Source organism: Poecilia reticulata, linkage group LG1 (genome assembly GCF_000633615.1).
Source record: "Poecilia reticulata strain Guanapo linkage group LG1, Guppy_female_1.0+MT, whole genome shotgun sequence".
NCBI lineage: Eukaryota > Metazoa > Chordata > Actinopteri > Cyprinodontiformes > Poeciliidae > Poecilia > Poecilia reticulata.
The window spans coordinates 17,019,867-17,046,196 of NC_024331.1; the positions used below are offsets into that span (position 1 = coordinate 17,019,867).

General features: G+C 38.2%; 1 protein-coding gene and 1 long non-coding RNA gene across 9 annotated transcripts in view; one reads left to right on the forward strand and one right to left on the reverse strand.

The window, feature by feature from the left end:
• The window catches only part of rptor (regulatory associated protein of MTOR, complex 1), a 158,796-nt gene that overhangs the window by 65,981 nt on the left and 66,485 nt on the right, over positions 1 to 26,330 (forward strand). For all 8 annotated transcript variants that reach the window (XR_533531.2, XR_533530.2, XM_008406982.2 and 5 more), the window contains exons 8-10: positions 10,618 to 10,677; positions 17,848 to 17,948; positions 20,753 to 20,897. Coding sequence is in view for 6 of the 8 variants with exons in the window: in XM_008406982.2 (XP_008405204.1) it covers positions 10,618 to 10,677; positions 17,848 to 17,948; positions 20,753 to 20,897 (306 nt within the window). In the remaining 2 variants the exon portion in view is untranslated. The remainder of the gene's footprint in view (positions 1 to 10,617; positions 10,678 to 17,847; positions 17,949 to 20,752; positions 20,898 to 26,330) is intronic.
• On the reverse strand, positions 7,346 to 9,319 carry LOC103463543 (uncharacterized). The gene is made up of 3 exons (XR_533525.2): positions 8,530 to 9,319; positions 7,921 to 8,035; positions 7,346 to 7,826 (listed from the first exon to the last, which is right to left on the reverse strand). It is a non-coding gene; the product is annotated as an uncharacterized LOC103463543 (long non-coding RNA).

Below are 26,330 nucleotides of genomic sequence, written 5' to 3' on the forward strand. Positions count from 1 at the left end.
CTATTTTCAAATTGAATTACAATAAACAGGCGTCTCTGCCTTCAGCACTAATGACGATTTCTTTTACGCTAAGCTCCTTATTGTGTCAATTAATGTGAATGTGTGTTGGTGTCAGCACCTGTTAGGCATCAGCAGGGTGATTAGACAAAGAAGAAAAAAGCACAACTAGAGATTCTGAGACGGTTATGAAGAGCTAACTTCATAATGATCTGCTGTCAGACAAAATTTAACCAGTTAGAAAAGATTCCAGCTGCCAAATGAACCCCTTGCTTTCTTCGTTGTAGCTCTAATACGAATAGTTCTCCAAATGCTAATCCCGCCTCTGGGATGCTGCTTTTCCTGGCGTGTGCGTGTGGAAAAAACATGCATCGTATTGTTGGGGGTTTCTGACACGAGTTTTTCCTTTGCTAGCTGCTGTATATTTTGGATAGATAACGGAGGTATTAAGCAAGATCTCATTAGCAAACATTGTTTGAAGCCAGAAAACCAGGGACACAGATGCGATTTAACAGGAAGTGGAGCAGCAGCTTGGGCATATCCAAACATTACAATACAACCTCATTATGTTCATTGAGAACAATTGCTGCTCTTCCTTCTAATTCCAGGGTCTGTGGAAGAAATGGGGGAAATTGAGCTTTCACAAGAGTGCGTACATGCACACACACACATGCATGCACATGCACAGACACACACGCACACACACACGTGCGCGCACACACACACCTCTAATTTTATGCAGCAGCCCTGGCTTTAATAACAGAAATGTAAATTACTTGTAAAAATGTTGACACATTCATCTTCTCCCTCTTGTCTCTTGATGTGGGATGAACCACAGAGAAAACGGTTACGTAATGCTGCATAGGCTTTAGCTGACGAGTTTCTTTAGACTTGTATGAATTTGAAGAGAGCAGCAGGTTTGCCTCAGAAAACCTCGTCATGCATATTAATGGAAAAAAAAAACTCTCATCTTGGGGTTTCTATGCCCAAGTTTGCACTCATGCAATATCTTTTGGAAGAAGCCCATTTTTAATGTCCTGACTGTTTCTGGAAAGTTGTGAATATGTGGACTTGCACATTATTTCCATACCTGATGGCACAAGAATACTTGCACAAATACCTGTGCCATAACATATAAGCCAAACTTTTACATTTTACATGAGGAAGATCTTTGCAGAAAAGTAACAAAAGAAAAAAAAAATCAGCACTATATTTCCATCAACATGTTTCGGCATTGGCATGGTGCGTTCAGTTTATTGTACGATGTTATTTTTTTGTCACACTGGTGATTTGCATGTAAATTTTATTTTGTCCTGACCTGAGCATCTTCTTGCATGGAAACTGCCCCCTACTTATCTAAAGGCAAACTCTAAATGGTTCAGTTTAAGGTTTTCCTGCAGCAATGGTTTCTTCCTGCTTCTTTTTCTCAAAATACCAGAATTGTAGAGTCTCCATTTGAGCCATGGATCTGTGCAGCTCCTCCTGAGTTACTTTTACATCTTGGCTGATTCTCAGATTAACGCTGTCCTTTGAAGTTGTTCTAATTTATTTCTATTTTGACATGAGGAATTGCTCAATGAGATCTTCAAGGCTTAGAATATCATCATATAACTTAACTTTGCCTTGTCTGCTGTGTTTCTTGGTCTTCATGACTCTGTTTGTTCACTAAAGTTGTCTAACAAACATTCAAAGTCTCACCCGAACAATTGTGGTCAGTGCTTAAGCTACACATAAGTGAATTGGGCTGTTGCGGTAACTCAGGAGACAAAGCCCAGGAACACCTGCCAGCCCTTCCAGACCATATAGCATTGATGGGAGACGACGGCTGATTGAAGGGGGTAATGAGATGTAGAAGGCAGCCAGCTCAGCAGGGACCGGAGGAGACACTGTCCCTCCCACTCCTCCTCTCCTGTCTCTCACCCTGGGAGCAGTATTGTAGTTACCTCACATTGGATCCACTTAATTTCCCTCTTCAAAGTTTAATATGTACATGCTCACTTTCTCGCCTCTGCACTTATCGCCCACACATTTGCTTAGCCTTTATTCACCGGTCCAAATTAAGTTCCGCCATTTTTGCTCTCTGTCTACAATAATCCTTCAATTTCCTCATTATTTGTGCCCAGCAGCCCTTCTGCTCTTCAGCCGGCTTATTTTTTGTGTGCGTTCTTCTCAATGCAGGTATATTAACGTACCGGTCATATGAAGACTGGTGTCAGTAAAACTTGACTCCTCTTTTTGGGTGTTTTATTGGCTTTGATCTGTCCTAAATGTCCAGTTTTTGTTTGTTGTAACATGTACTCTGGTACATTTTAATACTGTTAAAACTTCATTAGGTAAGTTTTATCAAAATAGTTTTAATATTTTTGTAAAACAGTTTTTATTGTGACATTAGACGATGACCTGTGAAAAACTCAAACTCGTCTGTCTTCTCCCAAGGCCCCACTGTTATCTGCACAAATACACCAGAAACAACCAATCAGATTCAAGAGGAGGATCTTAGTGCTGTCAATCACCATTGTGTATGCACTCCTCACATCCTCTCCCTTGCTCTCTGCCACATTAAAGCTCTTTCCAGCAGCGGAGCCTGCCGTGAATGTCCAGGCTAGTAAGCATGACCAATAATAATGGCAGATAAACAGTTTTTCTGTAAGATAAAGTTGTTTCTTCACAACTTAATTACATCTGCAGCATGTACGCGAGCTTGACTGCGACCTTCCTCCTGGCTCTGATTGATTGTTTCTGAACAAGTGGTGCATTTTTGCAGATGGCAGTAGAATCGCACGTCAGAGGAACTCCATTTATTTATTTTTTTTCAGATTTTTTTTTAATAAAAGTTACCTACTTCAGCTTTAAGGACCCCAAACTGTGGCAAGGAAATTATTCCCAAATCATAACACGCCACCAGTCTGACTCGTTGATACAAGATAGGATGGCTTCCATGTTGCTTTCCCTGACCCTAGCATCTGAATGTTTTCTGGTGTCACTTTCCATGGGATCTATAAACATTTCCAACTCTGATTCCTTGTGGTTTCTTTTGTATTGTCAGGTGGAGTAAATAAATCCTTCTCAGATCTATCCCTTTTACAACTCGGTTGGTACTGATCAGATATCAGCAAGTCAGGATTAAGCGTTCACAGTCACTGCTCTCCCCTGTTTGAAACTGGATCAGTGATCTATCCAGAATGATGGGATGCACAAAATTATTTGAATAGTTAAACTTTCTTCTGGAGCAATGAACCTCTACGAAGACTGGGAAAACAGTGGAGGACGGATCAAACAATGGTTGGCGTAGCAGCAAAAACAAAGTGGTTGCATTGTGGATCCACTTAATAACTGGCTTTAGCACTGAAGCTAGTTTGGTTATATTGTGTTTTCTGCATGAGCAAGTGAATGATCAGCCACGGTCGTAGCTTAAAAGAGCTTCACTGTTAGCCGTGGTTTTTGTTTTTGTTGGTTTTTTTTACTACCTTCATGCAAAGTGACTGTGCCGAGGACTTTTAATAAATGCTAATTTAATTAGCAGCTGCTTGAGTGGATGTGACTTCAAGGCGAGTTACATTTATTGAAAAACCCAGAACTTTTCAATACAATATAGTAGAAGGTATGAGACATTTAAAAGGCTCTCTAACCTGATGCATATTTTTGCACATGTCAACAGTTTAGTTGAGCTACTTTAGAAAATATTTGTGAAATTTCCCTTAAGTTTTATGGACTATATATTGTCTTTTGTAGCTGTTGTTAAGCAACATTTTCACTCACTGTGTTCCTCTGGTTGTGCTTCTTTTTAATTTCTGAATCTCATAACTAAATGCTATAACCGCATTGTGTCGAATAGTTTTTTTTTCTTCTTCTAATTTTGATATCGCAGAGAGCAAAGACAGCAGAGCTGAAGCTCAAACAGCCAAGTTGAATGACTTTGCTCTGATCAGAGTGCGTGCCTAGAATGTCAGAGGCTGTTTTTGATCGTAGGTGAGGACAAACAGGGCTTTTCATAAAGCCGGGATAAAGTCAGCTTCTGGATCAAAATTATGGTACGGTATGAATGGATGAAATGCCACCGATTGCATCTGACCTCCCATCGTGGGTTCCTCTTCTTTTCCTTTTTTTTCTCTCCTGTCGTCTTTGGTGGAACAGTTCTGATGTCTCGCTGAACAGAAATTTGATTCCAACTCTCTGACGAAACTTTTATTTTTGTGGTTCGTAATGTCAGCCTGTCTATTTTTGTCCTGTCTTAATTCTCAATCATCTGTTGCTTATGTGTGGAGACTTATTGATTTCGTTTTGCACCAAAACATACAAAAGCATAAATAAAGCCCTTAATCTTGAGCTATAATATCCCTGTGGTTAAAAGATTATAGACATATGTTTGTGGGAATTGATATTGCATGTCTGTGGTATTTTTCTTTTATTAGACCAGATTGTGTATGTTGTGACTTTTAATTAAGATGCATTTGACCAGAGAGACCATAGAACAAGTTGTTGCGATCACATCTTTCCTGCTCTTGGCTTTAGGAGTGTCAGAGTCACTCAAGACCCCGGCTGATCTTTGAAGAGTCAGAAAGTCGTGCTGCTGTCATGTGGGAACTCATTATTCTTCAGGAACAGAAGGAATTCAAGTGCAGCAGCCTTCGCCACAGTCAGTCAGGGTGGCTCAGATCCTGGATACGTTGTTTTTGGGCATTCGTGAGTCAGTTTGGCTTTCAGATATGCGTCCGAGGATGATGGCAGCTCCGGATTCTGCTCAGCAAACTAGAATCACTCATTCTCATGAAAGAATTATTTATCATAAGTTATCTGAGAGCTGTCTATAAAAGTAAGATGCAGCTTTGACTGTAAGTACTCAGTGTTTCTCCTACTTTTATAATAGGAGCAATACCCACCCCCAGATATCTCTTGCCCCCCGTCAGTTCCTTTATAGATTTTTTTATTTTCAGATCAAAAAAACTTACTGTAGAAGTGATCTACCCTTTGTCTTAAGGGTAGGTACATCAATACAATCACACAGCTGGATTGTATTGATGTATTTTGCACATCTCATTTCCGTTTCTACATGACTGCACGTTTTCTTTTTGTAATTTATTTTCTTTTTGTCTTATTTACATGTTTGGTTTTTTAATTTTTCTTCTGTTCTCTATTGAGATGCCACAGATGGTTCTGTTTTGAGTTTCATCCAACTGTATTAGCAATCATTTGGCATTTGCTCTGTTCTTCTAATAGAAGATTTTTTTTTGTGATGATCATCCCTGCTGTGAAACACACTTGTACAGTTTTTGTCAGACGTAAACTGTAAGCAACCTAAATGTGATGATTTCAGCTTCTGGATCAAGAGTCCTTTTATAGGCTTTTGAATACTAATTAAATATTTTTAAGCAAAAGGAAAAAAAGACATAGTTTTTGCATATTTTTTTACCTTTACATTTTTTAATACTGTCTGTCATTTGTTAAGTTGGTGTTTAAAGAGGCAGTATTTTGTATTTTCCAGGCACGTCATGCCATTTTATAGGATGAAATCATTATATTACATGCCTTCATATGCCATTAAAATATTGTACACATCAAAAACTATTTAAATTAAATGTGACTTGACACCAGTAGCCGTGTTTCCATTACAAATGCACGCGAAGATTTGTTGCTATTCTGCTAATGTAAAAAAAAAAAAAAGACACTTTCAATTGGGGTGCTTCTATTAAATAAGAAATGCAATTAAAATTATACAGAAATAAGTTAGTTTATTCAATAAATCATTAAAAAATATGCCACACCATGATCCTCCTCCCACTTCCTGTTATCTTCTTCATCGTTTCTGGCAGTAGTAACATCTGGTCTTTGATCACGACTCGTGTGATGCGAAAAAAGTGTTTCCATTGCAGTTTTGTGAAATACACAAATTTTCATACAGCTGAAAAGCCACCTCATTCTAGCGTAAAAACTTTATCAAAAAACATTGTATTTTCAAAATTTCTGTGTTCCCATTAAGCAAATTTATTTTAGTAGTTCAAATTTGCACAAGTATATGGCCAATGATCATATCTGACTCGCTGACTATCTTAATTAATCTCAGTCTCTTTAATAACCTCTCACCCCTTCTGAGACTCCCTGGTTAGCCCCTCGTCACATTAATGCTCCTCCATGCCATCCAACGATACTGTTTAAAGGAGCATTGTAGTTTGTATCATAAGCTCCGCAAACGCTCATTTTTACCAGGTGTTTGCTAATCCTGCATGGGGGAATAAGGGCTATGAGAGGCAGAAGCCCAATCAGCTTTGCGGAAAAGGTGCCGCTTTGTGGGAGCAAGCGTTTAGGCACCCCCGGAACGGTTGCCAAATCCTATTCAAGGACATCTCAAACATGCTTGAATAAGTCAAAGCAACACTTTAGGTTTGTGTTTCGTGAGGGAATTATATTATAACATGATGTAAAGCTCTAAGTTAATTTTGCATTATACCTCTCTCTTGAAAAAAATTCAGTCATGTTAGCGTTATAAAAGTTATAATTTCTGAGACTCTCTTTCCATTGTTTTCCTTTATGTAATCTTTCCCACAGCTGCTCTCTGCTCACTGTGTACAAAAGCACACACACCTGCTCTTCTCCAGGTGTGTGACGACTCCTACACTGCAAAAAGTCCCCTTTCAAAAACAAGAAAAAAAAAGTACAAAAATAGGGTATAATTTTCTTAAAATAAGAAAAATTATCTGCCAACAGAACAAGAAAATTTATCTTGTCAAGATTTTCTAAAACAAGAAAAAATATCTTACCAAGATAAACCTACAATATCTTAAAATTAGTGTATTTTTACTTAAAACAAGCCAATTTTACTTATACGAGTAAGATATATTATCTTATTTTAAGAAAAATTATCTCAAGTAAAGAAAATGTTACTTGACACTGAATTTCTTAAAATAGCGTAAAATTTTCTTATTTTAAGAAAAATGTTCTATGTATTAAGAAAATAAATCTCATATATTCTATTTGTATTAGTAAAATTGGCTTGTTTTAAGTACAAATACACTAATTTTAAGATATTGTAGGTTTATCTTGGTTAGATATTTTTTCTTGTTTTGGAAAATCTTGACAAGATAAATTTTCTTGTTCTGTTGGCAGATAATTTTTCTTATTTTAAGAAAATTATACCCTATTTTTGTACTTTTTTTTTCTTGTTTTTGAAAGGGGACTTTTTGCAGTGTATACCTAAATCTAGTTTATTTTTATTGTTGCATAGGATTAAAATATATATTTTGTCACAGCTTTACTCAAGGTTCTTATGCTAAGACAAAAATCCAAAAATTGATCCTGTGAATACTGGAACAAGAGATGTTATTGGCTTGCTGAAATGAAGACATAAGTTCAATTACTTTTAACATCTTTATTACGTTTAAGTTTCACATAAACACAATAAAACATGACTACTGGTCAGAATTTAAAGTCTGGATGGGCATCTGATTCTGAAACAATCCTGTAAAATGACAGAACAATGACGATCTGACACATCTGCTGCACTAAGAGTCAAGCAAACCAAATTGTCCAAAGCAAAAAAAAATCTTGGGATTAGATGTCAACAATAGGAGCTTCCCCCGCAATGAACTTCTTCCAATAAGCCATAGCCTTTTATATGTGGAAGTCTTGCCTCAGTTACGGACGGCGTTCTCAAGACGTCTGTCAGCAGCACAGAGAGGAGTGGCCACACACACGGATGCTGAAAGGTGTAGTAGCTATGATGTCCTCCTTTCAGAAGATCAGGGCAGGCATGGTTCCAATGGCCAGTAGAAAGTTGGTTTCACGATCACCACAGAGCTGAAAAGTGGTCTTGTTTGAAGTTGTTGGGTCATCTGCTAATTGGAGCACAGACAGAAAAACAGTCACAAAACAAACCACGTTTTAGGGACTAATCAGTGTAATGATGAATCAGTATCATAAATTTCTTACCTCAAGAATGTGAAGGATGCCGTCACTTGCAATTCCCAAAGTTTCTTGTAGATGGTGCAATACGTGATWGGAGATGTGTCTGGCATAGGCTTCACCATGGCAACAGTTTGGTTTACTTGAAAAATAAAACAAGTCTTATTTTAGTTCATGTGCTCAATTACAATATTACATGAATTCAAGATGGCAAGAAAGTTATTTTAATTAAATCAAACTAGGACTACTTAAATTCACAAATCAAAAATAGTGTTTAAAATATCCTGGTAACAGTGTGAAATATCTTACCTAGGCTTTTAGACTCATTGAATTCAAGTTTTTAAATTACAGCATATCAAACACCCTCAGTTAGTGAAATACTAGGCGGAATTGCTCTTTAACCATTTCCCGAATCATAAGCTACGAATGAGAAGCCACCTTAGCTATGTTAAAAAACGGAAGCTACCAAGACTCGTGTCGATATTATTTTTAAGCCACATCTATTGTGGTTAATAACTGTTCAAAGCTCATATTYACAAGAGCGGCTCTTTAACCGCTGATGAAAATTGGCATATCACGACATGCTAACTAGCTTCAGTTAGCTTATCTTAGAAAGACAGACAACTTTAAACTTACCTCTGAGTACAGCAGCTGTAGGGTCTATACACGTAAAAAAGTCCTCCATCTTCATTCATGTCCAACCGAGATTAGAGAATTTGCCAAAAGAAAATCTTATAAAAGTACAGTAGATAAAAGCTTAGTTAGGCTGTTACAACTGAATTAACGGTTAATCAGGGCAGTTAAATGATCTCTGGCGTTGCCGTTAGTGATGTGCGGATTGATACTGAAATATCGATTCTTCCGATACCAGAACTTAATTCTTTAAAATCTATTGTCAGATCCAAGGATCAATACTTTCAACACTTTAGTAATTTGAGATAATGTAGATTAACAAGAGCAAGTTAGAAAGTAACTAAATTATTGAGATCTTGCCGAAATGAAACGTTGTTAATGGGAACTACTTTTTCTTCCGCCTGGTGAGTATGTAATGTGTAAGGACGTAATGCCCAAGCGCAGCGTGCTGCTGACGCTCACTCACTCAGAAATGAACATGTTGACAGATTATTAAAAAAGTGACATGGAGCCATTTCAGCTGTCATTTTGTAGTAGTTTTAATAATTAAACAAGGATGTGTTTAGTAGGGTTATTACTTTACTAATTTAYTTTTTTTTAGTTTGCAACTCCATTTTCATATGTTTTGTATATTTCTGCTGAATTAAAATAGCTTATAGTAAACGAGATTGTTCTCAATGTACTTCTGAGTTTAAAATGAGTGCATCAGAGTACATTGTGTTCTTTTTATGAAGCCAAGATATGGATTACATTTATTTTTTATTTAATTAAGAAGCAAATTAACTGTCTTTGCACAAAGTATGGGATCCTTGTTGCCAATACCACCTTAAATTTTACTCGGTATTGGATCGGAAAGAAAATCTGTTGTATCGAACATTAATACTATCTCACTGACATTTTGGGCGCTTTCCCATGTGGATTGTATGATGTCATAAAAGGGGTTACAAACATGATGAATAAAATATTGTTCAAACTAATATTAGTAACTTATAAAGTAAGAATTTGAAATATAAACCAAAAGTTAAAATATTTATCATGACATTGAGCTAATCAATATTGTTGATTCTAATCTCATTGTGTGGAATACCAGCCATTTCAAATCACACATCAATAGAAATTTCATGACATGTCAGTAAGAGGTTGCATCAAGAAGATCAAATTAAGAAGGTCCTTAGCAGATGGAAACATGCCAAGAATTATCTTGATATATAAACTGATATTGTTTCTGAAATTGTTGTGTTAAATGTCAATCGTTTAAATATGAAATTATAATTTCCTGTACACTCTGCCAACTTATACAAGAATATAAGTTCATGGGTTTTTTTTAATTTTTCATTGACAATAACACAAAGGATTCCATTTGGACATAGTCTGTTTTAATTATCTGAATACATTTAATTAAGTATGTGATTTCGCTTTCTGTGCTTGAAATAAGAAATTTTTACTTATATAAAATAAGTTCTAGACTTGAAGTTTGATTGGTAAATATTGATATTCTAGATTCTAGCACATATTTACTCATAATAAGTAATATTTTCTTAACATTAAGCTTTTATATCTTACTGAGATAATTAAGTACAAAAACACTTAAAATAAGAAAAATATTCTTACATAAATCCCTCTTGGTGAGAAAAATTATCTTGACAGAAAGAAAACAAGAAAAATCTCCTTAATTTAAGATATTTAATCTTACTAAGATTTCAGTTTTTGCAGTGTAGCGATCCGTGCGACTGTCGGGCCTCTGAACAGCAGCCGGCTGTGACTTACATCTGGCCCGACCTGTCAGACCTAACCAGGCATAGTAAACAATATCCCCCATGGCAGATGTCTCAGAAATACGAGTCCGTGTTTCCCACTGACTGTCCCCTCCTTCTCGACTATAACTCAGCCAAAATACACTCGTACCTCTCAGTCCTCGATGCTTGCAATTTTTGCAGCCCTCGTTTTTCATTTGCGTGTTATTTATTGATTGACTCTGATGTGGGCCGTAAAATTTGCACCATTGAGGCCAAACGTTTCATTGCGTCTTATAGCATCTCTTGTTTTCTCTTTAACCTCGATTAGTAACATCTCCCTTCTTTTTTCTTCGAGGTTCTGTATGCAGAAGAGTGCCAAGTTGGTGCCAGGGGTGACGTTAGACCTCATTGAGAAGTAAGTAGGAGCGCACAACAATTTTCCCTCTTATTGTCAGCAGGGCACGGTCTGGAGACATCATTATCCAGTTTCCCTTTCCTGCCTGTCTCTCCTCTCCTCGCCTTGCCTCCCTCTCTCTGTTGTTTTCCATCCTGAAGGTATAATCCTATGCCTTTGTTTCCCTCTCGCTGTCAAAGTGGCAGCACTTTGGCAGATTTAAAGCTTTAAATTTGCTGAATTAACCTCCGGGTGTGGAACGACTGAACGTGGATCATCTCTTGCTCTCAGGCACACCATCCTCAGATTGATGCCAGCTCTGAGTACATCCAAAGTTTTTCCGTTTTCACTGAACTGTCTGCGTAGATCCCCACCTAAGCTTTTTGGAGAGGATGAAATGACATTTATATATTTAGATGGTTTACTTAATTTTTTAAAAACCTAGGTAACTTGGTAAAAACAAAAAAAAGAATTGTCTGAGAGTGCCTGAGGGAGTTGAACTTGGAGGGCGTCTCAGCAGTCTCCTAATGATGTGTTTATTTGTCACACTAAGTTTGTTAAATTTGAATAAGCAGCGTGTCAGACTGCCACGGACCAGCAGGAAAAATCTGGTGAGGAATGCACGCACAAAAATCTATCTGCTCATAAAATTATGCACAGAATCAGAAAATACCATTTATTTTGTTCTTTTAGTTTGATTTGATGCTTACCACATCTCCTAAATATCAGAATCTGTTTATTCCTCCTCTCAGTGAAGCTTCTGTTGCTTCCTTTTATGTGTAATTGACAGGCAATGGGCTTATCCGTGGAACTTCCTACAAGTCTTTCCTCCCAACTGAACATCTTTTTTCAGATGATTAGAAAATAAAAATCAAAACAAATGGTGAATAAGCCGATGCCAACAGTCCCACAAGCGCCTGCTTTTCCTTGCTGAGCTCCTTCTGTCCTGAAGAACAGCTGCAGCTTGAATGTGAGTCATTGCAGCTGATGTAAAAACTCATAATTATATTTCTTACCACAGTGAGAACACAAATAAGTATTTACAACCAGATACGTTATTTTATCTGGATTTTGTGTGATAGACCAACACAAAGTGGTGCTACAGATCTTTAAATATCATGCGGCCTTCAGATTAGGGAACGGGAGGCGGACAGCACAGGAGGAAACCGTGTTAAGTACATTGCTACTTGACTTGAAAGCAGGGGAGCAACGTGCTGTGGAGTTATCAAACATGCTTCTCCACCTGGCTTTGACAGTTTTCCAGAGGACAACACTTGCCTGCATTGTGTCGTGTTAAGTGGTGCAGAATTAATTATATTGTGGGGCAGATCTTTGGGGGTCGGCCCCTTTGTTGCAGTGAAAGAAACTCTTATGCTACGTTCACAAAGCAGGTATTAATGGTCAATTAATTTTTTTTTGCTGAAATCTGTTAGTGATGCAGTGGCAGTGAGACTTTGGTGTGAACTGTTTATGACCTGCATATGCAGAAGAACAGCAGTGCACTGTTTATAGAAGTAATAATGGGCAGATGCGTCTGTGGATCAACATCAGAGTTATTCAGCCGACAGTACTTTCTCAAGATCACAAGAAGACGAAGGAAGCTAATAAAAAGAAAGAACTACTAATAGAAATGGCCCTTTGTGGAGCATTGACAGCAACTTGTGTCGAGAAGTCTGTATGCAATGTTCAACCAGGAATGGTGGGATTGTGATGCAATCTGCTTCACTTCTGCATTAGTTAAAAATTTCAACCATTTTCTGGCTTCTTTGGGTGCAGAATTATGATGCTTGCTCATATTTGGGGAATCCTTGCATGGTGTTTGAACACAACCTTAATGTTGCACAATTAAGAGAGATTTCAGGTAGATTCAGGCTTCCAACTTTGTGGAAACATTTTGGGGGTCGTCTCTTACCTTTCCAAGATGTCTGCTCACCAGTGTAGAAATGGAGGCTTATAAAAAATATGGATGAGTTTGGTGTGGAAGAAGTTTATTGGTCTGCCTGACCTGGTAGAGTGCCTGTGAAGATGAAGTCCTTCTTTTTCAGAATTGGTGTATGATCTTAAAAATACCTTCTGGAAGATGGTTGAAAAGTCCCAAACACAACCCTAAATACTGTGGGAAGCCAGAGAACATTTAAAGCTGCCCAGGGTGCAGAGACGACATAGAGAGAGGGATGTCACTCCTGTTCACATGTTTGAAGGTAGACAAGTGAAAATGTTTGGGAGAGATTTGTGTTTTAAAAAGTTGCATAATTACACATTATGATGATGTTATTATGGGCTTGCTCATTTAAAAATTTACTTTCTTACTATTTTAATTAGTGAGCCTTACTTATAGGATTATCCACCTCATAATTATGTTGGACTTCATTGGACTTCATTGGACTTCACTGGTATATCTTTCAGAAATACCAGTGCATTTCCACACAGCTGCATAGTTAGGTGTTCCTGAATGTCAAATAAATAGGGCACGTCTCCCTTTTTCCCCAAACTATTAATGCGAATTATTCATAATTCAAACATGTATTTTTCCAAGCTTTTTCTCGCTCGTCTGAGATCTTTCCTTTTAGTTTTCTTCTGATGTTATTTGTACACATCGTCATTGCTTCTTTTCATCTCCTCTCTCAAACACGACCACTCTCCAGTTGACGGATGTTGCACAGAAAATGCTGTAGTTTTCATTCAGCTGCAGACGAACTGCAGCTGAATGACTCCCAAAGGCAGGATGGGAACCTGGTAGAGAAGGGACAAGTACCTTTGAACAAGTATAAAAAAATGTTTCACTCGTATAGTCTTTCTTCTCAACCATTCTGACATTAGTTGGTGGATTTTGATGACGCTGAAGCTCTCCCTTTATGCTTTGCGCTCTCATGTACTTTTTATCTTCCATCTCCTGTCTCCTCTGAATCATCCTGTGGACTGCAGGAACAATAACATTTGACCTGCTGGCTATAAGGACAGTTCAAACACCCACAAATGTCACACTGACTTACGTCAGAGGTTTTTTTTTTAATCATATATATTTTGTTGTCTTTCCCTATTTAACCATGAATAAAACACTTTAACCTCATACACAGCTTTTGACTTACCGTGCCTGTTAAAAGTAGAGTTTTCTTGTGGATTTGCTTCTTTCTTGCAGATTTATAAGTAGTTGTAATACATTTTTTTGTAGAAGGGTTTCTAACTTGTCTGTCTTGAAGTTTCAGCAGTGTGGGACCGGTGTGGCTGAAATGTGCTGTTTTGGTTGATTGCATGTCCTATGTGTTGCACGGGAGGGTTTAAATGTTGAGTCAGCCAATATCCACCTTGGTTAAATAATGAATATCCTCAGAGCTCATAAAAGAAAAATGGGACCAAGCTCATCTCACCTCAACTCTCTAGAGTTGTGTCAGCTCTTTGATTAAAGCTGAGCCTCAAAATCAAACAAGAGACAGAAACACTTCATTACTTGACTTAATCATAATCCAGATAATCTGATGTTTCCGCACCAGAGTGAGGACCATTTAATGTGATACTTAATGTTCACCTCCTATACCTTTTTTGCAGGTCTTGACTCATTTTGTTGATTGTTTTGACTTTCTTTCCCTCAAGTTTATCTCTAATAGATCAGCTTGGAAAACTGGTTGAACTCGCATTAAAATTTTTTAGGTTAAGTTTGGAAATTTACACCTGATTACGTCACTTGCTTAAAGATGAAGAGACGAGGCAGCTTGTTTCTGCAGTACGCGTTATGTAACCGATGGATCAAACATTTCCCCTCTTCCATTTTCCCGTATTGTTCTTATTCAACACCGGTCCGAGCGTGGCTAAGCAGCCAGCCGTTACACTCAGCGTCCACTCATGTTGCTCGCCTTTAAAGGTTACACGTGGACAGAAATGGCCTTAAACACTCATCGATCGCCTTTGTTACAATCATTTTGTTGTGAAACAAATTCAGTATCGTGGCAACTTTGAATAGTCGCATGTTGATGATTTGTTTATTAATTTGATCATTCTTCGGTCCTCACTCCATCTGTGCACCCTTCTGTCTCCTTTCTTCCCACGTTCGTCCAACTCGCATTCTGGTTGGATCCAGTCACAGGAGCCCTTTTTACATAATGGAGTCACGAAGCACAGGGCATGTGGATTTTACCTGCTCACCCCCTCTCGCTCGTCTCAAAGGAGGGTGTTGAAGCAAGTGATGTGGGATGATCCATATTAAGTCATCCTCTGTGCCTTTCACTATAAGACTTTTCATCCAACCTGCTGTACTTTCGCAATTAGCAGGTTTCTGATATCCAACTCTGTGTTTCGGGAATCATGTCTCTGTTGTAGCGCTGTTTTGAACACAGCGGAAATGCTGCATCGATCCGGTAATGAAATACTTCTTTCATTCGCTGTTTTGTGACGTCAAGAACAAGCCGTTCCCTCAAGGTGGCAAAGATGTTTGTATATTTTTCTGGGAGCTTTTTCCACCTTTGTGCAGAGCCTTCTGAGCTTGTTTACATCCAGTGTCTTATTTACTGATGTATTTGTAAACTCTAGTGCCACGTGATCTACAGTACCTTCAGAATAATGAGCTACCAGAATCAACTCTTTCAAATTACAGGGAATAAAGTTGTTGCCTTGATGAGGGGCTGATATGAGATCACTGCCTGTTGAGATTATTAATGATGATTTATATCTTCAACAGACCGATGATCCATAAAAACATTAAAAAAGATGACTTCTTTGTTTAATTTTAAGGCTTTGTAATCCAGAATCAACATGATATTCATGCTGTCAGTGGAGCCTTTTAAATGTGAACTTTGACTTTGATGTATTTAATATACGTCGCAAAATTTTATCAATTTAAAAACAGGATCTCCGTTGGCTCCTCTTTATTTTTAACCGGTGCTTGTCAGTTAATCTATCTGATGAGAGCTTTTAAAGGCCTAAATATCGTATTAATCTTATTATTTGAGAGTTGTGTTGCAACTCATAGTTCACTTTTACTGTTTGAATCAAAGCAAAAAAACTCAAAAACAAACCAGCGTTTTAACATCAAACAACCGTCTAAGGTAACACGTCTTCATTTCTCACGTCTTCATGGTGTCTTGCACCTTTTAAGTTTGATGCCTGTTTGTTCCCCACTAGATGTATCATAAAGAACTTCTGAAAAGTTTTAAAGGGTAAAAATAATGTCAGCACTTTTTTTGTTGTGCTCTTTCATTTCATTTGGAACTAGAGACACTCTCACAGATGTGAAACCGGAGCATTGGTGGAAACTAAATTGGGACGATACATCCTAACTTAATGTGGAGAGCAAGAGATGGACAAAACTTACCCAAACTTTGATTGATGGCACAAGCCTCAACACCTGAGAGCATTCTTACCCATTCAGTGATTCATCTATTTCTTCACCCATCCACCACTTGCCTCTTCCCCCCCCAAATGTATTACAGAGAATAATCAGCGAGGATGGGAACTGCTGAGTGTTCATCCTGACTGCTGACTTTTCAAACACCTTTGGCAGGCACTCAAAGTGCTCAGGAGTTGGCCGGCCCTCATCGCTACACAGAGGGCTGGTAGTGCCAGGAGCCTTACAGCTGCTATTATTTGTCACTTAGGTCAAAAAGAGTTCAGCCTCGTTGCACATTTATACAAACTTGGGTGGAGGGTGATAAACAACTTGAGATGTAATGTATTATTGCAAAAGGGACAGTGAGTATACTTGTGCTCCAGTGTGGAATCTAATGATGATGATAGATGTTTAGAAATGACAGTTTGTGGCGAAATCTGGATGGAAACAGTTAAAGGCTTCTTTTATGCGAAACCTAAGGAACTTAGTTTTTTGTTTTGTGAAGTGGCTGATTCACCTTTCTCAGACTCTCTCATTTAACAGGGAGTAAAAATGGACGCACACCACCATAAATCATTTATAGGGAACTGGGAAATTCATATGTAAAAAGTATGTTTTGCATGTTGACAAATTCCCTTTTTTTGATGGCGAAAACCCAGAACGCTTGTAAGAAGAGGTTACCAACTTGATGTTGGCTTTTATTGCCATCAAGTTTTATTTGTTTTCATTTTGATTCTTTTATATCTGAAAGACACCAACAAGAGAACTGATTAAGAACTTCATGGCTTCTTTTTTGTGATGTCTGTTGCTTTCTTCAGTACAAATAGCAATTGCATTTACAAAAATCTGCCGTCTTGTTAAGATTCAGGATTTTTTTTTATGTATTTGTTTGTGTTAGAGAAGAAATTGCTGGCAAGCTTTGGATCATTGTCCTAATTTTTAATCCAACTGTAATTAAAGCTAAGGTCTACAGGTCTCTCATGATGTCATGTTACACAGTCTCTTGTTTTTTAATACAAAGTCTGACCTTAACTGTGACACATAAGGTCTGTAGGGGGCCTTTACTGACCTCCTGGGTCAGTCATTGATTCACATATGGATTCATTTTCCTGACCCGGCCACCATGGGAAGGTTCATCACCGTTTTCTTCCTTAATGGATAATGGCTTCCGCTGTTGCTCAAGGAGATCTCAAGAGCTTAGAAATTGACTTTTTTCCCCCTACTTCACGTTAAGATATTTCTTTGGTGGATACTAAAACTTAATCAGGTTATCAGTCTTTGACATTAAAATTAGATTGATATGAAAATTCAGCAAAAAAATAAATAAATAAATAAAGGAAATGCAAAAGGAAAAATCTAGGGAGGAAAAAGTTTTAAAAATTGATTCATTTCTAATCTTACAGCGTCTCGTGGCATTAGAGAAGGTGCTGCCAGGATCAGCAGAGATGGCCACCTGTGTAAATATTTTACTACTGAGACACCTTGTCAAGTCAAATCAGAACACAGGTTTGTTTTCATGCAGCTCACTTTGTAAAGACATCCCAGCTGATGTTGCTGCAATATAGCTGCCTCTTAAAACATCTTATCTTGTAGATCTCAACCATGATCAAAGCGAGACCGGACTTACTTTGTGTTTGTTCCTGGTGTCAGTCTGATCTCAGCCTACAGCAGCTCTGAGGCACAAAAACACATGAATATTCAGCTGTTAATCTCTGAGTAAGAAACTTGGTGCTTTTGAATGTTAATGTCTTCACATGGTGTTGTAATAGTGCAGAACAGTTGCTGCTTTTTTTTGCTCTGAGTAAGCCCTGTGACATGCGGTGAGCGCGGCTGACACGATGCCATCTGTGTTGTGTTGTGTTGTGTTGCAGGATCCCTGGCAGGCTCAACGACAGACGCACGCCCCTCGGAGAGCTCAACTGGATCTTCACCGCCATCACCGACACCATCGCGTGGAACGTGCTGCCCAGAGGTGAGTCTCTTCGTCACAACAGCCTCCTCCTTATCAGGAAGATCCATTTATTTGGATCCTCACAAGTATGTGTACACAACAAAATATATATCACACAAATGTAGGCAGGTCACAATAGCAAATTTTGCTGGACGATAAATTGTCCCAGAAGTTGTAGCGATAAACGATAATATTGTTGCTTTGAGACCATTTTAAAGTAACGTAATGGTATAATAATGCACACATTCTTAAAGATCAATAAACTTTAGATTCTCAGACATTTTAAATATCCAAAATAAACAAAACCACAGAAACAACAAATAAAAGGAAATATGATGTCTCTGTAAGCAAAACTGCCCTTAGATAAAGTCTTGTTGAGAACAAAGCGTGAAGACTTCTTTTCTTGCTTTAATTTATCATGTGATTAATTAATCACATGTCAATCATGTAGGCCTGATTGACAGGCCTACATGAATGTGCTTGAATAGTGTTTTTATAGGAATACAAAAAATTTTAAATAAGAAAATAAAAATTTCACCACGCTCAAAAATAAAGCAACATATTGTGTTTCTCTTCAGTGATTTACAGCTACTCTGGTTAGAGATTTCTGAGCAGATTCTGATTTCTCTTTTTTTCTGGCTGAATTAAAAATTTCTCTGCCTTCACAAAATGTTTACTGTAGCTCTTAAGTGACCCTTGTTAAAAACTTTTCATTTCCTTCTTTTCTTCATTCATTCCTTCCGTCTTTACTTCCTTCCTTCTTTTAGAATCAAAATGAGAACTTCTCAGATCATCTCAGTTCAGTCAAAACATTTGTAATGGTACAAGTATTCATAAGAAGCTGATTTTCCTCAGAAATGCATCAATTTGCATCAAATCTGGTGAAAGATTGAGCGTCCTCTGCAGGGATGCTCCAACTGTCTCCTCTCTCTTGTATTTTACATCATAAGAACAACCCCCCACTGTGCGGTACACATGTAAACAGCAACCGTTGAGTAATCCAAAAACCAAATGATCCACACTTTCTCTGCTGTGCTAATTGAAAAAAAAAAAAAAAACAAAGCTTTAAAAGGAATTTCTACTAATGCTTTAGTGTGCTGATTTGTTATAGGCTCGCCAACCAGCCGTCAGAATCAGGAAAATAAGCTCCTTTTTAAAAGATTTTGCTATTATAAGCTAAAAGTAATGTTTGAAAGCACTCAGTGGGGGTGTCGGGGCAGGAAGATGAGCTTGCAAAGACATCAGAGGCATACTAAAATCTTTAAACATATCTGGGCAATGATGAAAAATAAAGCGTCCCATGTGGCTCAGCTCTCAGAGAGTCCAAAGTGGGGCACCTAAAATAAAAAGCAGCGATGTTTAGGCATCAGCAGTACTATGAGAGCATCAGAACATCCCCAGTGGCTGAAATCATGCCGCTGTTGATATAAAATGCCAGAAGCGCAGTTTGTGTGGGTCAGCTCTTCAAATTGAGATTAATTGTGTTTAGAGTTCCCCGCACTATAGTTGAGGATATCACTTGAGCCGGGGTTTGGCAGACGACACACCGCGCCGCAACTACCCGTTTCTCGCATGCTTGCCCTGATGAAAACGCTGGCGCACACACTCGTTGTTATGACATGCCTCTAGATTGTGTATTCCTTGATTTCCCTCCTGTTTCATGTATTCAACACACATCCTCTCAGTCACACACTCGAACTCCCACGCGACAAACTGTATCCCGGTTAGAATAGCATTGTGACAATGCTGATGTCTGCCAAAGCCTTTTAAAGCCTCGGGGCTCCGCTGTTAATGAAGCTGCCCACATCAAAGAGATTTCCTGTAATGAAGGCACTGCATACACCTTATCCAAATCACGCACACACACTCACACTCACACTGAGACGTCTGCAGCCTGTCACCAACAACATGCTCATTGTCCCTTAAGAAATATCTCCAAAAAGTAACAGTAAAATCATAATCATCAGCAAGAAATGGTGGAAAGGAAGTGGCCCGACTTTGTCAAAGTTGAGCTAAACTAGTGGATTCCTGTTCCTGTTTAAAATTCTGGATAAATCAAAATTTCAAACAGTTCGAACCAGAAATTTGCATACACAGCATACATAACTTGTCTTTTCTTGGTTTTATTTAGTTAGGAAAACCAGTATTATTTCTGTTTGCTAAATGACAGAAAAGGAAAAAGCAGGAACTCTTTAAAGAGAAGGAGGTGTTGGAATTTCTTTTATGTCATATTTGATATATACAGTATATATTTTTTTAAAACTGAAAATAACAGTTACTTGATTGTGCTATAAAATGGCACCATGTGTCTGGAAAATGCATAACTGTGCCCTGTTAAAAGAATTCACTCTCCCGCTCTTCTGTCATTTAGCTGGTAGGAATAATTTTCATGATCCTATCTGACCAAAAACAGGACCAGTTTAGTGTGATTTAATGTCAGACAGAGGGGGGATAAAAAGAATGCATCTTTTAATAAAATGTAAACGTCTGGTTTCAGCTGTATATTGCAAATGTGCCCAGACACTGCAAGCCGTCCAGACCCACCATCTTATTTGACTAAGCTACAAGAAGAGGACATGATTACGGACACGACTAATTGAAAATAAGCATTTCTCTGTCTTTTACATAGTGGAAGCAAACCCCCAAACCAGGTTGTTTTTTCCAAATTTAGTGACTTTGTCTCAATATGCTCTGTTCATTCACATATACAGTAAAGTGCCCTGTTTTCTTCTACTCTTGCATATAGGTTAATCTAATTCGTTTTTTGCCCTTCTTCTGTCTGCAGAATTATGTATAATTTCTATTTTCTCCATCCCCAACTTCAGATCTGTTCCAGAAGTTGTTTCGTCAGGACTTGCTGGTGGCCAGCTTGTTTCGCAATTTCCTGCTTGCGGAGAGGATAATGAGGTCGTACAACTGTACACCAGTCAGCAGCCCCCGTCTGCCTCCCACATACATGCACGCCATGTGGTAAGACACGCTCACAAGCAGAGCTCGGGTTACGCGCCCACACAGGTGCACAGACGTCTGTGGCTTTGTAGAGCTGGAGGTTAGAGGAACGACAGGAGTCACCCTGAAGGCCCGGCTGTTAACTCAGACAGAAAGCAATTAAAAGATGAGAAGAGTTACTAAGAGACATATTCTTTATTAGGAAACAGTATTATCCTCTTTATGTAACGGTATGTATATTTAATGAATGAACATTTTAAAAAATCAACTGGGAAATTAGAAGTGAATTCAAACAGTGAAACATGCCTGGAAGCTAATGTGTGTCAATGTGAAGGGATTTCTAACTGAAAGAAAACTGCTTCCTTTTTTTTTTTTTTTTTTAGATTTGGTTGGTTTGTGACTCTCCATTGAAACGGCTTATACATGCAGGAAATCGCTCAAAAACATCTTGACAGTCAGAGTTTGATAGATGCCTCCCAGAAGTAATCTCAGCCAAAGGGTTTAAAACTAGCTGTTTGAGGGTGTCCTAACTTTATCCTCACATGGGAGGCACATTTTGTTAATGTCTTTTGTTGATTAAAAGTAGATTATTTGTTGTTGTTTAATCTCAGTTAAATTTCTTTATTTTCCAGCAATAAATAAAATGTGAAAAATATCTTGAAGAGTTTAATATTTAATGGGGTGTTTCCTGTCTGGCCATTACCTTCTTACCCAATTCCACTCGATTCTCATCTCCCTTTAACGTTCCGTCTAGGATTTCTCCAATTGAGCTTGATTTCTCCAGTTGAATTTCAGCCTGGACAATCAGTGAACACAAGGAGGAGTTGTGAAAGATGATATTGATTTTCTGCACTGTTTTTGAATCGTTGTCTTACTATACAGGGTGGTAGTTTGGCATTGGCAACACACGAAGTGAATTAAAGTTGGACCAAGAGGAATGTTTAAGACATTTTATTGCTGATAGCCCTGCTCCCTGTGGGGTTGATTACAGCACATTCAGTTTCTGGTAAACTTCATAGTGCAGCTTTCTTCACGATCGAGCTGACCCATTACATACATCACATCCAGGGACTTCCTGTTATATTTTTTATGAATGACTGTTTTCCTAGCTGTGTTCTAAAAGCAATTATAACCCATATACAAACACATAATGAGAATGATGAAGGAGGACCATTAAGAGGGGAGCTTGTGGTTGTGTTTTTATGACACCGTGATCCCAAACAGACTTTAGTCACAGCAAAGTAGCTGCTTTCACATTTCTTTTTGTTCCTGACTCAAGAAAATCCAGGTGAGCTGAAAAACCAATAGCTTCTCTGGTGCATTTTGTTATATTGCTTTTTCTCTTGATGCAACAGATGCTTTGTGCGTCCTCAAACATACGACAGGTTTGCTGCCCTGTCTCTCATTTACAGTCACAGATCTATAAGCAAACTGAAGATAAACACAGCATCCTGGACTTGCTCTAATTGTAGATTACATGTAAGCAATATAAATGCTTGAGTCACTTTCACAGCCTGCTTAAATAAGTATTGGTGTGGAGGCCTGAGCCTGGAGGTGTTTGTATATGTTTCTGCCTTTGAACATATGCAAACTCTTCATGCGTTATTTTCTTTACATCCTTTTTTCCCTCATGTTACCAGTGTTGCTGTCAGCAGTGAGCTCAGTGTTTTATGGCGGTGAAAATTACCACCAGTACAGTAGTAGTAACTGGAAACAGAACAGGAATGGTTACTTAGTTTAAGGTTTTTAATATCATAAAAAAGACATATTATTCTGTTTGAATATTTATTTAAAAGGCTTAGCCAGAATGCTCTAGTAGTCTATAAGAACATGTTGTTGAGCTGCGTTTTGCAGGAGAAAGTTGTCGTTACTGTTCTCTGTTGGACCTTAAGCGTCTCTCACATCTTTGTGGAGGAATTTTGGCAAACTCATTTTTTTTAAATTGCCTCAGTTCAATGAAGCTTGTAGCGATCTGTTGAGGTTTTGCCACTCAGGTTGCGGTCTTGACTTTGGCTTGACCAAATCGCTTTCGTTTTCTGTTGCAGATTTGATGCTTTGTTGAGGAGTAATTTGTGTTGCATGACCTGTTTTGAAAATCTTTCTGCCACTAGTGGCTGTTACTTACAGTAGATTAGATATGAAGTAGGCAGAGAAAACCTGGTGGTGTGTTTGTGATTGTGTGATGTGTTGTGGTGGCTGGTTTTCTATTTTTAATAAATTTGCAAAAATCTAAAACTTTTTTTCCATTTTGTCATTTGTGTGTTGAATTTTGCAGAAGATTAATTTACTACAACTTGTAACAAAGTTGTAACATAACAAAATGTGGAAAAAGTGAAGCACTTTGAGTCCTTTATGTAATTAAAATGGAACATAATATGATTGGACTCTATAGGGTTCATTAGTTATTTAATGCATTTATGAGATATTTCTCTTGAATTGATGCTTTAAAGGGTTCATGTTTTGTGGAATAGACAGATGGGGGAAAATAGGAACCGTGTTTTAACATCAAACACATCCAAAATCAATGGGATACAAGATATGACTATTGAATTCCTCAAGTGCTGTTTTTAACAAACTACACACTATTCGAAAACGGAGAAATGTGTTCCCTTTCCTAGTGCTGTAAGGACATCTTTGCACTCTTGCATCTGTGGCTGGATGTTATTGCAGCTTCCTCTTAACAGATTGGGGCAGAACCTTTTGTTTGGTCTCGTGTTCGACAACAATGATATACAAAAAATACCTCAGTCCTTGAGTTTTTGTGAAGTATAAACTGTTCAGGCCAGAAAGAAAATTATTCTTGTTATTTTCCACTTAGAAGAACCCATTTTTGTTTTTATGGGGTATGTATAGACCTTATGGGAGCACATTTAAGCACATCTCAACAATCTCCAGAACAATACTCAAGTTGTTGTTACAGATCATTAAATTAGAAAAAAAGAGTTTTTAATCAAAACCTATTTATGCACTTTTTTGCTTGTTTAATTATTTGAATTAAACACAGTTATTATATTTTCTGAAGATGTTTCACCTCTTTAAAAAAAAAAACAAAAGGTTTCTTCAGTCGGGAAATAATGTGATTCTTTACTGCTTAATGAGACAAACAGTGAGTTGAAATAAACCCCATCTCCATTTGCCCACCATGTTTTCTCATTAACATACATGTTTATACACAAAGGCCTGCTGTTGTCCGACTCCTCTTTTGCACAATGTAAAAGCCATTATCTAATCATCCGTCTTCCTTTAGTTACACAAACATCTCTCCATCATTTTTTTTCCCTTTGCATCGTCTTCTAAAAATGCCTCTTTCTGCTTCTCCCACTCATTATCTGGCCGGCGTTGGCAAAGCCTGCAGGAGAGGCTCGTTGTGTAACCGCCTGGCATCTCTCCCTGTAACAAATACTGCTCTTTACTCCTTGAGCATGCTGTAGTCTTTCTTTCTCGCTTGTTCATCCCTATTAGTTTAGATTGCGGGTGCTTTTCAGTGTTTGCGGCCCAACAAATTGGGATTTCACAACAGCACATGCAATATTAAGCAGGATAGAGTAACGACTGAGCAGTGCTTTAGGAGTCTAGGAAACCAAACTGTGAGGGCAATAAAGAGAGTAAGTGTTGGAGATAAAAGGCAAGTAGGAAAATAAAAGTTCGGGCCAGCATGTACTGGACTGGACAGGATGGAGAGGAGGGAATAAGTACTTTTAAGGGCTTTCTGATTCATGTTGGTGCCAAAACACAAACAGCTATTGTTATTCAAATGGGGCAGAACAGGACAGGGCAAATAAGCCCGAGACTGATTACTCCCTTGCCAGTCATTTAATTGCCAGTAGTGTATGTCTGTTTTATATTGGTGCATGTTGTTGCACCACTCTCTGCAGGCAACCAGAGAAAAGAGCTTAGTCAGCCACCAAATGCTCCCCTACACAGCTTTCCCTTCATTTCACACTCGACACACGCATGATCTCTGGTGATGAGTCACATCTACGGCCTTATGAGCGGGTTAACCGTGCCATAATAAACTTGGAGCAGCCTCCATCCTGAGAATACGTTCTTGCAGATAATATGGTGCTTTCTGGTTATTTATATGCCGACGGGTTGCATAAAAGCCGTCGGGGATGGACTCGTGAGCTGGCAATTTCCCAGTCACAAGTTATGAAACCAGAGTGGAGCGTTTTCATATCTGATATGTTAAAGGAGAACAAAGAATACGCAGTTGAGTTGTTGCTTTAATTTTCTATTATTTTTTATTTCAGTCTGCTATAACAATGAGAAACAGAAAGAGTAGTTGGACACTGGGGTTTCTTCATCTTTTTTTATTTTTAGATATATTTTTTATCATGTAACTGTTTCAGATCATTTACCAAATTAACACTTGAGAATAACCCAAGTGTGCATAAACAGTCTGCGTATTGTGATGCCACAGCATCTGAACTAGATTTAAATTCAGTGTTTTTCAGCCCAGGCCCAATCATTGTGAGCCTAATTAGATCTAGATTCTTTACGGCCAACACTGTATGTGGCAGCAAATTGCTACTTGATGAACAGCATCTTCTCTTAGGGATGCAATCAGCTTTTTACTGCGCAGATTTTTACCACAGGGCTAATTCTTTGTGCTGCTGCTGGTGGTGACAAAACCCCCCCAATAGCCTTAATCAAGCTACTTTTATATGTTTCCATGTTGCACATTCGTCAGTGAATCCATTACATGTTTTGCACTGTGCTGTCAACCAGGAGTGCAACTCCATTATATCACTCTGGAATAATGGGAGAAGCCATTTGAGCAGGAGAAAGAGTCTCAGACAGGGTGAACCCTGCGTCATTCATTCAGCTTCACATTACATCGCTGTGCATCAACTGGGAACATGAATCAACCTCTAACTCATGCTAACTGAGAGGAAAAAGCCCCAGCGAGGCTCTGCGTTCAATTTTCTGCAAGAAAACGAAGCTGGAAAGTGGAGGTTAGAGGAGACGGGCTGAAAGGGAGAAAAGAGAAGCTGTGATAAGGTTTGATGTGGGTTGCATAACCCCATGAATTAAAAATGACCATGGGAGAAGAGCTGGGTGTTTAGAAGGGGGATTAAAGGCTCCTCACTGCCCTCTCCAGGACCCGTGGAAGGAAATCTCAGGAGTTGTAGGCGCTCGGAGAATTAATTAATTAATTTATTAATTTTTTATTAATTAATTTTTTTATTATTAATTTAGTAATTTATTTCAGACAAACCTTTCACCGGCAATGTAGAACAAACACAAAGTACATAATAAATTTCTTGAAGACACATCACATCGGTGATTATGAGTCTGAAAAGGAGTATGAAGAAGTATAACTTATATAATCAGACCCCTTTTCCAGCTGTAATTTATCACATTATTTTCAGTTTCCAGTATCCTTCCTGACAAAATGAAATAATAATTGTAGTAATATTTCCTCAGCCAAATGAAAGTACTGCATACACACAC